General features: G+C 38.5%; 3 protein-coding genes across 3 annotated transcripts; all 3 read left to right on the top strand.

The window, feature by feature from the left end:
- The first annotated feature begins 1,599 nt into the window (after nt 1-1,599).
- On the top strand, nt 1,600-2,511 carry LOC140923592 (adenosine receptor A3-like). Its single transcript, XM_073373666.1, has one exon. The coding sequence runs from the start codon at nt 1,600-1,602 to the stop codon at nt 2,509-2,511; it is 912 nt and encodes a 303-aa protein (XP_073229767.1).
- Nucleotides 2,512-6,132: 3,621 nt separating this feature from the next.
- LOC140923590 (adenosine receptor A2a-like) lies at nt 6,133-6,966 on the top strand. Its single transcript, XM_073373665.1, has one exon. The coding sequence runs from the start codon at nt 6,133-6,135 to the stop codon at nt 6,964-6,966; it is 834 nt and encodes a 277-aa protein (XP_073229766.1).
- Nucleotides 6,967-11,011: 4,045 nt separating this feature from the next.
- On the top strand, nt 11,012-11,923 carry LOC140923443 (melanocortin receptor 5-like). Its single transcript, XM_073373537.1, has one exon. The coding sequence runs from the start codon at nt 11,012-11,014 to the stop codon at nt 11,921-11,923; it is 912 nt and encodes a 303-aa protein (XP_073229638.1).
- The last annotated feature ends 483 nt before the right edge of the window (nt 11,924-12,406 follow it).

The raw sequence follows: 12,406 nt of genomic DNA, 5'->3' as shown, positions 1-12,406 counted from the left end.
TTCATACATTGCCTTTATTTTATTTGCGAAGGCAAATTTTACGCATGTGCGCACGTAAAAATTACGTGACAGTGGATACTTCATATCTCAAGTATTTATGAAGTGCAACACGACTTCACATCGTAACAACTGCGAAAATCTATCAATTAAATACATAAAACAAAGTGAATCTATTTAACCGTACATCTCCTGTAATTGCGACAATATTCTGAGAAACGTAACGCCTTAAAAAGCCACAAAATCCTGAAGATTTCCCCGCTATAATATTTTCTCATCCTACTTGGGGATGTGCCTGCATGTCGTGCATAATTACACGAAAATCAAGGGCCTCCATTCGAGGAAAATTACGTCATTGCCAAACTTACATGCGTCATTTCAGTCATCGCCGAAATAAACTGCATTCTCATCACGAGACTCATTTCCATACAATGGAAGTCGTCACGATTCTTATCCCCAGTTTCCACGGTCTTCGCTAAGAACGCGGGGCCTACAAACTAGGTCCGACAAAAAAAAAAAACGACTGCATTTTAAGAGTCTCGCCGCTCAAGCAAGCTAGGCTAATTAATCATTTGCTACTTCCTCCGTTTCCTATTAACGGTAAAAAAAAGCCCCTAATATCAAAATTTAAATTCTCATTTCGTGCCGCGTTTTCTCTGAAGTAGTGGCATGGGGAGCCGAGTTGTTGAAGTATCAGCACATCATATCTTTTTTTATCATACCCTTAATTATTGTCACCAATATTGCAAGGAGAAATGCGATGCTGATTACTCTTGATGGGTTAAACGGGAGGTGTTCTACCTTTGACAAGCAGAAGGACAAGCAATGTCAGAGAAAAGTTAATATCAAGATAAAAGTTAATGTCAGAGAAAAGTTAATAACAAATTTAACCTTGACAGCACACAAGTTATTGTAGCGTGGTATGACATACCCTTTCTTTACGAGCTTATTACATGTAGCCTTTCACCTTAAAGCTGGAGCTCCCTAGGGAGATAATCTTCATTTTCTTTCAAACGAGTATAGTGATCTATCATTTTGCTTCCCTTTTTTGAGATGAGCATCAATTTTCTTTCTCTAGAATAAACGTAGACTTCAAGGAGAATACGAAGTTAAACTAATCTTTTCGTTTATTCGTTTTTCTGAGGCTTCTAGGAAGGACTGTAATTTTTATTTTGTGCTAACGGACACCATTTGACTAAACAAAATGTGAAAAAAATACAGGATAACGCACGCCACCTTTAAACGACGGATGTTTATTGGAAATGGACTTTTAATATAATTGCCTTGACGTTCAGAGGTTTTCAAATTTTTAAAAGTCCAAATTTACCCCAGTTTGCAACATGTTTCAAAACGTCAGCAATAAGGTTACATCATGTGAGTTTTAGGACCTTTGTTCAATCCTTATAATTAAGCAGTTCCTTGTTGCATCTTTCATGATCAAGGCCATCTGGAGTCCGGTTTTGAACGCCTCTAAGAAGAGGTGTTCGTGGAGGGAGAGAGTCCTTCATCCGACGTCTTCCTCATTAACGTAAACTCAATCAAGAAAGCATGCCTTCCTGACTCCTCTCCCGTTCTCTTGGAAAAACGAAGTTATAATACACAATGAAAGAGGCAGGAGATTTCTCTCCCTGCCTCATCATAAACGTCGTAGTCAATTCCTTCTCATGTTACACAACAATCATGTTGAACATTGTCTTAATATTCGCGCTGCGAAGGACTTCATCACTGCCAAAGACTCTGAAGGCATTGATCCTTAGCGTGGCTGTTTCTGATCTTGGTATTGGATTTGTTGTCCAGCCTTTGTACATCGCTCACATGATTATGCAAATACAACAAACTGACGACCAGGAAACTTATAACGGTACAGATAGAGCTCTGCGCCTCATAGGAAGAACCCTGGGTTATGCTTCATTCTTCGGTGTCACAACTATCAGCGTTGACAGATTCCTTGCTATCCACCTTCACCTCAAACACCAAGAACTTCTCACCTACCAAGAAATTGGGACTTACAAGCGTGTTGTAGCTGCAGTGATCTTAAGCTGGATTCTCAGTGGTTCCCTAGCCGTAACCGGTGTTTTGAGCAGCGAAAATGTTTGTAACCTTATTGGGATGACTGTGGGATTGGTTTGTCTCCTTACCATGGGTCTAATCTATTTCAAGATTTCCACAGTCGTACGTCGCCACACCGTTCAAGTTCATACACAGCCAGCCCAAGCAGTGGCACCGAACGAAGAAAGCCACTCAAATTTCGAAAGACTGAAAAAAACAGCAGTTTGTACATTTTATGTATATCTGTTGTTTTTGGCCTGTCATTTGCCAATCGCTATTGTGATCCTGTGCGGAGAACAGATGAATGAGATGAAACATTTGTTGATTTACGCTCGGACACTGTTATTTTTGAGTTCATCCCTTGTTCCTCTGGTTTACTGCTGGAATTTTAGACACATCCGATGCGCTATCAAGAACATTCTGCGCGACAAATTCTCAAGTCAGAATCAGATTCAGGAAGGCTAAACTTTACGTCTATCTGTTGTTTTTGGCTTGCCATTTGCCAATCGTTATTGTGATCCTGGTCGGACAGATGAATAGGATGAAAGAACATTTCTTAATTTACGCTAGGACGCTGTTAAATTTAAGTTCATCCCTTTTTCTTCTGGTTTACTGCTGGAAGCTTAGACAAATCCGATGCGCCATCAGAACATTCAGTGCGACATATTCGCAAGTCAGTAATAGATTTAAGAAGGCTAAATTTTACTAACTTGATTCAGCCTTTGAAAAATGACATGACCTTTCGAATCTCTGTATACGCATCGTGTAGGAAATTATAACGGTTTTCCTGTGTCATATTTAAACGAAAGACCTAAACATTTGTTTGTCTCTCGATTTATTCGTTCTTGATGGCCTTATTCGTCCTTTATTACATATAAAAACGCCAAACGTATTGTAACTTTTGCTATTAGGTTTGTATTATAAACTGCAGTTTTATTTGGGTGACAAAAAATTGGCGGAAGTTAGAACTTTAATCTGAAAACAATAGTATGCAGATAACTTCGTACACCTGTAACCTATAAATTAGAAATTCTTAGTTTTCTATGATTATCATTTTTGAATGACATACATGTATAACAGTCTGACTTAAGGTAGAATTTTCTGGCGAATCGATTAATAAACCTCACGAAAATATTAATTTTAAATTAGGAAAGAATGATGCAAGATTTGTTATGTATGTACTAGTTTTAACTAATAAAGGAAAGATCATGAAGAGCGATCAACGTCATCATCCTTAACCTTTCAAATCCTAGGATCAAAATTAAAATTCTCCGTTGTCGCCCCTATTCATTTACTATAGAAGTAGTGAGGAGAAGTTGATAAAATATCAAGCAAATACATTGTGTGATCATGTCCTAAATTCTCAGCTAGGGACTATGCTGAGCCGAACATCTTACGTCGTCTGGATATTAGACAAAACACTAAATGTTGTGTTTAATACAGCTTGTCAACGAACAATGATTCTTGAAGAAATTAAAAACAATAAAAGTTCGCAAAATTTTATGGTAATTAATTTTTTCCAACCTCCGTTACGGTAGTAATTTCCTGTTTTTGCTTTCTATTTATGAATTATTAATGACCTTAGGAATATTCAATCAACCTTGTTCTTGCTCGACGGAGGAAGTAGAGTTTAAGGACTCTGGGAACGAGGTCGTTAGACAGACCACTGCAATAATTCACGTCACCCCAAGGCTTGGGGAAATGAAACAATAGGAATCACCTGGAAGTTCAGTCATGAATAAAAATATATCTTTTGTTTTATTGCCCCAAAACTCTGAGCCTGTAAAGACCACGAACACTTGCATTTTTAATAAAACAGTTTTATAATTAACACAAGGATCAATTTCTTTTTCTTTAAGTGGTACAATACAAAAGAAATTTAATTTATTTTTGCTTCTATCGAAGTCCAAACATTTATATTGTCTTGAGTTTGCTGTGAGATTTCTAACACATCAATAGCAGTGCTATTTCACATCATGATATGGCGCTGAAAAGACGATGAATTTTTTATCACAAGGCAGACGATTACAAAATCATTCAGTCATTGTCTTGAAGGCAAATAAAACATTTTAGAATGGTTAATGAAACCACGTAGATTAGCTTCAGCTAAAATCGAAAATTAAAATCCAGCTTGATATAACCCCGCACCACATGCAATTTACGACTAGTTACGCCACAGTTACCCCAAGCTCCGGAGCGAGAATCGTTGCTGGGTAACAGAAATCAGAAATATTATAAAGGTTTGTAAGGGGATTTTAGCGATAGTTATTCAGGGCTCTAAAATAAAAAATAAAAATACATCAAAACTTTTTACCTTGCCTGCTTGTTTTATTCATGGCATGTTCCTAGCATTTCTGGCCCAGTCAGCGCGATTCTAGCGAGTTTTAGTTCTGCCGTTGTTCACCTGCTCTCTCTATGCGATGCTAAGACCATACCATGAATAAAACAGAGAGACAAGGTGACAATTTTTGGTGTATTTTCATTTCTATTTTAGTGGCCTAAATAACGATCGCTAAAATCCCCATACAAACCCATATAATAGTTATGTTACGTAACAACGATTTTCTTTCGTGAGCTTGCGGTACCTGTGATTATTTGCTTCTTCGTCCGTTTCACATTATTCCTACAAAAGCCTATAATATCAAAATTGAAATCCTTATCCGGTGCACCTGTACGGTTTCTCTTAAAAAATAGTGGGAGCAGTTTTTGAAGTATCAGCGCGTTATATGCCCTGAGGGGGGGGGGGGGGGGGGGCTTAGAGGGGGGTACTTTAGGACATATATGGCAGTACCCCGCCTGGGTTTATATCATACGTATAATCATACCCTTAATTAATTCTTTACACCAATCTGCTTTATAAAGCATTGATCAGTTGCAAGGAGAAATGTGATGCTGAGGTGTTCTACCTTTGACAAGCAGAAGGACGAGCAAAATGTCATAGAGAAAAAAGGTCATATCAAATTTAACCTTGAGTCAGCACACAAGTTATTGTAGTGTGGTATGACATACCGCTTCTTTAAGAGCTTATTACATGAAAATTGCTGAATACGACAAATATCGTATTTACACAAACAATACATTAACTCACTGGAAGCCCTGCGAATTATTTGCTGCATCATGATAAGTGTGACCTGGCAAAAAATAGGCGTGGAGCCGGAGAGTGTAACTTAATACTGCAGATTAGAGGCGTCTGTTTAATTAGTTTAATTTTTGCTCTGGATTTAACCCTTCTTTTTTCTAGCATGATAAAGCATGTTTCAAGTACAAACATTTTTGTTATCTTAACAAAAGCTGAATTTTGGCAATCTACGTTCGCATCATTTGATTCACTCGTCCTTCATAAAGTCTAGATCACAAGACCTACGACAGTTGAGTTTGTTCCTTATTATTGCATTGCACATCCTTACTACTGATAATTACAGGCATCAGATGATTAGACCGCGCACATTATTAAAACATGGCGCCTTTTTCCTTGAGGCTGGCGCTCCCTAGAGAGATAAATCTTCAATTTCTTTTAAACGAGTATGGTGATCTATCATTTTGTAAATTTCTCTTTTTTTCTAATATTCTTTTTCTAGAATAAACGTACACTTCAAGCAAGACTGTGGAGAATATGAAGTCTACCTAATCTTCTTGTTTATTTAATTCGTTTTTCTGAGGTTTGTAAAAAGGGCTTTAACTTTGAATTCTGCTAACAGAAACCATGCCACTAAACTAAATGTGGGGAAAAAAAAACAGGATAATGGAAACCACCTTAAAACGACGGATGTTTATTGGAGATGCGCTTTTAATATTAATTGCCTTGACGTTGAGGGGTTTTAAAACCTTTTACTGTCCAACATATGTTTCAGAACGTGGGCTAAGTAAGAAGGAAAGAGTAAGAAAGAGGCGTTCGTGGAGGGAGAGAATCCTTCATCCGACGTCTTCCTCATAAACGTAAATTCATTCAAGAGCACGCCTTCCTGACACCGCTGCCGTTCTCTTGGAAAGACGAAGTTATAATACACAATGAAAGAGGTAGCAGATTTCTCTCCCCGCCTCATCATAAACGTCGTAGTCAATTCCTTCTCATGTTACACAACAATCATGTTGAACATTGTCTTAATATTCGCCCTTCGAAGGTCTTCATCACTGCCAAAGACTCTAAAAGCATTGATCCTTAGCGTGGCTGTTTCTGATCTTGGTATTGGATTAGTTGTCCAGCCTTTGTACATCGCTCGCATGATTATGCAAATACAACAAACTGACGACCAGGAAACTTCTAAAGATATAGATAGAGCTCTCCACCTCATAGGACGCACCCTTGGTTATGCTTCATTCTTCGGTGTCACTGCTATCAGCGTTGACAGATTCCTTGCTATCCACCTTCACCTCAAACACCAGGAACTTCTCACCTACCAAGAATTTGTGACTTACAAGCGTGTTGTAGCTGCAGTGATCTTAAGCTGGATTCTCAGTGCTTTCCTGGCTCTAGCCGGTGTTCTGAGCGGTGGATATGTTTTCAACCTTGCAGCGGTGACTGTGGGATTGGTTTGTCTCCTTACCATGAGTCTAATCTATTTCAAGATGTATATAGCCGTACGTCGCCACACCGTTCAAGTTCATGCACAGCCAGCCCAAGCAGTGGCGCCGAACGAAAAAAACCGATCAAATTTTGAAAGAGTGAGAAAAACAGCAGTTGGTACCTTTTACGCCTATCTGTTGTTTTTGGCCTGCCATTTGCCAATCGCTATTGTGATCTTGGAGACACGGAGAAATGAGGTGGGGGAACATATGGTAATTTACACTCACACGCTGCTATATTGGAGTTCATCCCTCTTTCCTCTGGTCTACTGCTGGAAGTTTAGACACATCCGATGCGCTATCAAGAACATTCTGCGCAACATATTCGCAAGTCAGAATCAGATTCAAGAAGGTTAAATTTTACTAACTCAGTAAATCAGCCTTTGAAAAATGACATGACCTGTCTAGTCTGTACACTCATCGTGCAGGAAGTTATAACGGTTTTCCTGTGTCATATTTAAACGATAGACTTATTCGTCCTTTATTACATATAAAAACGCCAAACGTACTGTAACTTTTGCTATTAGGTTTGTTTGTATTATAAATTGCACTTTTATTTGGGTGACAAAAAATTGGCGGAAGTTAGAACTTTAATCTAAAAACAATAGTATGCAGATAACCTCGTACACCTGTAACCTATAAATTAGAAATTCTTAGTTTTCTATGATTATCATTTTTGAATGGCATACATGTATAACAGTCTGACTTAAGGTAGAATTTTCTGGCGAATCGATTAATAAATCTCACGAAAATATTAATTTTAAATTAGGAAAGAATGATGCAAGATTTGTTATGTAAGTACTAGTTTTAACTAATAAAGTTAAGATCATGAAGAGCATTCAACGTCATCATCCTTAACCCTTTAAACCCTACGATCAATATTAAAATTCTCCTTTGTCGCCCCTATTCATTTACTATAAAAGTGGTGAGGAGAAGTTGATAAAATATCAAGGAAATACATTCTGTGTGATCATGTCCTAAATTCTCAGCTAGGGACTATGCTGAGCCGAACATCCTTCAAGAAAAGAGCGACTTAAAGGCGTCTGGATATCAGATAAAACACTAAATGTTGTGTCTAATACAGCTTCTCAATGAACAATGATTCTTGAAGAAATTCAAAGCAATGAAAGTTCGCAAAATTTTGTGGTAATTAATATTTCCCAACCTCCGTTACGGTAGTGATTTCCAGTTTTTGTTTTCTTTTCATGAATAATTAATGACCTTAGGAATACTCAAACAACCTCGTTCTCGCTCGACGGAGTAAGTCGAGTTTAAGAACTCTGGGAACGAGGTCGTTAGCCAGACCACTGCAATAATTCACACGTCACCCCAAGGCTTGGGGAAATGAAACAATAGGAATCACCTGGAAGTTCAGTCATGAATAAATATACATCTTTTGTTTTATTGCCCCAAAACTCTGAGCCTGTAAAGACCACGAACACTTGCATTTCCAATAAAACAGTTTTATAATTACCAAAAGGATCAATTTCTTTTTTTTTTTAGTGGTACAATACAACAGAACTTTAATTTATTTTTGCTTCTATCGAAGTGCAAAAATTTATATTGTATTGTGTTTGCTGTGAGATTTCTAACACATCAGTAGCAGTGTTATTTCACATCATGATATGGCGCTGAAAAGACAATTCATTTTTTATCACACGGCAAACGATTACAAAATCATTCAGTCATTGGCTTGAAGGGAAATAAAATATTTTAGAATGGTTAATGAAGCCAGGTAGATTAGCTGCAGCTAAAATCGAAAATTAAAATCCAGCTTGATATAACCCTGCACCACATGCAATTTACGACTAGTTACGCCACAAGTACCCCAAGCTCCGGAGTGAGAGTCGTTGTTGCGTAACAGAAATCAGAAATATTATAAAGGTTGGTTAGGGGATTTTAGCGATAGTTAGCCAGGGCACTAAAATAAAAAATAAAAATACCTCAAAACTTCTTACCTTGCCTGCTTGTTTTATTCATGTATGATCCTAGCATTTCTGGCCATTTCAGCGCGATTCTAGCGAGTTTTAGTTCTGCCGTTGTTCACCTGCTCTCTCTATGCGATCCTAAGACCATACCATGAATAAAACAGGGGTTGTACTAATACCCGGAACACCGGAACATTCCGGAACGTCCCTCGGACAACCCGGCTAACCTTGCATGCCAGTGAATTCTAACTGCTCCACGCTTGGGATGTACACTAATATATGGAACACCGGAGCACCCCAGAGCATCCCTGGGACAACCCGGAACACTTTGGAAAAAAAACGGATAATCTAGTATGCGGCTGGGTACTAACTTTCGCCACGCTCGGGATGTAGAAATACCCGGAACACTAGAACACCCCAAAGCACTCCGGGATTAAAACCTCTTGTAAGTGACCACTAAATATTGGCGTTTTGAGTTGTCGCTTACACCAGGTTCGACTCTGCTAAACTTACCAACACCATTATTTGTTGTTGTTGTTGTTGTTGTTGTTGTTATTTTAACTCCAGGTTGACCTTACTTATGCCTTGTCATTTGAGGAGACATGCCACGCACAGGCACATCAAAATTTGGTAAACTCTAGGGCGGGGGGCGAGAATGTTAGATGTAGAATTTATTAGTGGTCTCCGCCGGCGATGAGACGGCTGATGTTTCAGACTATCTTGGTGTAGCCGAATAGAGCGATTTTCGTATGACCTTGAAATGAAAACTCGCGAACAAAAGAGAAACAACAAACAAACGGAAAAAGAGCGATTTGATTGGTTTATCGAACGGATACAACGCGCGTGGCTTTTTGTTGGTTATAAGCGAACGCTCGGCTGAAAAAACTTCATGCTCCAAGAACTTTCTAGAAATCAATCGATACTTCGCCTTGTTGTCATACTGCAACACGATTGGCCTATCGAACAATGTCTTCTCCATATTTGGTTTTTCTTTGGCGGGAAAACGAAGAGTCCATGTTTGATCTTTTCATTCATTGGCTGATAAAACAAATAGCGAACACTTACCAAAACCATTTCTCAAGGTCATACGAAAATCGCTCTATACAGACCTAACGACAACCGACGCTTGACACTTCGTATCGCCAGAATAGGGGAACAAAAACAAGGGGAGGAGGGTGATTGGCATGATTTAACGCGGCATCATTTGTAACACTCGTAGTTCCTTGTGGCTGAAAATGTTAACATTTTTTTCCCAGGTTATACCAACAAAGGATCGCCTGGAAGGACTATCGAGCATTCAAAGAAAAGAGAACACCGTAATACACGGGAGAATGAGAAAAAAAAGTTCCTCATTTAATTTCAATGAATGAATGAATAAAACGACTCACGGTACAGAAAAACAACCAGTTTATTGTCCATTTTCGCGCGTATCTTTGGTTAGGAACGTTGCATCGGTGGCAATACACTTTGCATCAAGACTCGAGGGTGAATGTCTGGGTTTTCGGCAGTAGTCAGTTTTAATGTACAGCTGAACGTATCAGCGGCATTATTGATTAACTCTAAAACATAGAGTTTAAAATGATGAATATATGAATTTCATATACTTGAACTGCGGATGAAGAAATAAATGCAGAGAAGATTGATTATCACAGTGACATCACATTAACTGTGATGATCTTCTCTGCATGTATTTATGCATTTATGTGTTCCTTTATCCCGTAGTTCAAATAATTATATTAAATACATGAATTTATCGTTTCATCTTGATCTTTCCCCGGTAGTTTCAAACCAGTTGGCTTGGTAACTCAATTGGTTTGAGCGCTGCACCGGTATGGCAGAGCTTGAATTTTTTTCAGGCTTCCTATTAGCAACAGTATAAGTTGCGTTTTTAACTGTGATCATCTCTGCATTTATTGAGTGTAAAGTTGAACTTACTCTTTTGCTCAGCTAAATATGGTAAATTTATTTGTGCTATATAAAACAGCTTGTTTTTTGCACCTGCATGTAAGTATTGAAAGCCTTTAACTGAAAATGGTAAAAACAATAAAGAAGCTGTCAGTTTCAACTCTATTTTGTGCTTAATTGTTTTGAGAAAGCAAATGACACCAACTCAAAGTGAAATTTTAGTCACTAATGTCTTTGCCTTATTAGAAAGAAAGTAATTATGGCACTTAAAGGGGAGAAACTTCAAATGCTCAGTCCAACATCATGATCAGAGCGGCTGGCTTCCCCCAATCGTAAAGTCGATTTATGGAGTACAAGAAAAACAATAGAGAGACATCTCGTTATTTTCCCAGCTTGGCAAGACGTTAAATTGAACGCCCGCGCGCGGTGAGGCTCACGTTCCTGACCGATGCTTGTGTTGTTGAGCACAGCCGGTGATTGGCCTTAGAACAGTTTTTGGCTAGATAGAAGAATAACAAGGCGAAATTAAAATAGTTGACGTTCATAACTTTTGGAACTATAATCGAAGAATGACGGTATCTGGAGGTCTCTTTACATCGCGCGCCGTGACCTGTATCTTTAACGCCTTTTTGTCTTACACTGCCATCATGTTGAATATTTTAACAATTCTGGCGCTGAGAAAGACTTCTTCTTTGCCCAAGCCTTTAAAAACACTGCTTTTAAGTTTGGCCGTTTCTGATCTTGGAATCGGTTTGGTTGTCCAGCCTTTGCATATATCACGTCTTGTCATGGAGTTGCAAGCAGACAATGACACCAACTCGTACCATAATATTTGCAGTGCAATACACAAAACAGGCGTTGTTTTCTTTTATGCTTCTTTCCTTGGTGTTTCAGCCCTTACTGTGGACCGATTCTTGGCGATTCGTCTTCATCTCAGATACAATGAACTTGTGACCCACAGGCGTGTCGTTGCTCTTGCGATCCTGATTTGGTTTTTCAGTGCTTTTACTTCGATGGCTAGTGTCTGGATTCCAAAAACTTTAAGAGTCGTCTTTGCTGTAGCTATTGTTGCTCTTTGCTCCATAGGTACAGTATCTTTTTATTACAAGATTTGGTTAGTGGCGCGACGCCACAAAACTCTAATCCAAACACTTCAAGCCGCACACGGCATCTCTCAACGTGGTAGAACATCTGATTCACATTTCTTGAACTCTTCTTTGAAGGCTGCGCGAGTGTCATTTTTGGTGAACCTAATTTTTGTGGCTTGTTATTTACCAAATACCCTTGCAATTGCTACGGCTGCAAAAGGTAGCAATGAACAATCCGGGGTGGTAGAACATTTGTCTCTCTATACTTTGACATTGTTGTTTCTCAATTCTTCCCTCAATCCTCTGATTTACTGTTGGAAGATGAGACATATTCGATACGCCATCAAAAGTATTCTTCGGGAAATTTTGAAATTCTTAAATAACAATGATTAATGAATAAAGATCAACCAAAATAATTAATAACAATATTAATACCTGTACACACTGGTTCCGCTTTTTTGCGGGAAGGCCAAATGAAACACATATGGCCTCACGTAAGGTAATCCAAGACAGTGTGGGCCTCGGAAACTTTCATGCCCTGTTCTCAAACTCATCAATAATTCGTAAAGAAAATACAAATAAAATTAATGTTTAATGAGTGTTTGGAAATCAGATGAAAAACTGCTCATTTTTGCATACTTAATTTCTCCTTCTAAAATCCTTTTGTTTAAGAAGTAATATCAAGCATTCGACACTGTTTCATCACCAGATGAAAGACCTCGAAGTTCGTCAAAAATACTCCTCTGCGCGTTGTATTTTCAACTCTCTTCTCGGTGTTTAACTGTGTTTCATCTGGCGATGAAAGACTGCGTCTCATTCTTGATATATTACTTGACTATAGCAGCGTTTCGTGAATGCTTACTGATTTGGACTGGC

Source organism: Porites lutea, chromosome 13 (genome assembly GCF_958299795.1).
Source record: "Porites lutea chromosome 13, jaPorLute2.1, whole genome shotgun sequence".
Classification (NCBI taxonomy): Eukaryota; Metazoa; Cnidaria; class Anthozoa; order Scleractinia; family Poritidae; genus Porites; species Porites lutea.
This window is presented reverse-complemented; position numbering and strand designations above follow the sequence as displayed.

Excerpts from the sequence above, each read along its gene's own strand:
- LOC140923592 (XM_073373666.1), top strand. The coding sequence starts at position 1,600 with ATGAAAGAGGCAGGAGATTTCTCTCCCTGCCTCATCATAAACGTCGTA.
- LOC140923590 (XM_073373665.1), top strand. The coding sequence starts at position 6,133 with ATGTTGAACATTGTCTTAATATTCGCCCTTCGAAGGTCTTCATCACTG.
- LOC140923443 (XM_073373537.1), top strand. The coding sequence starts at position 11,012 with ATGACGGTATCTGGAGGTCTCTTTACATCGCGCGCCGTGACCTGTATC.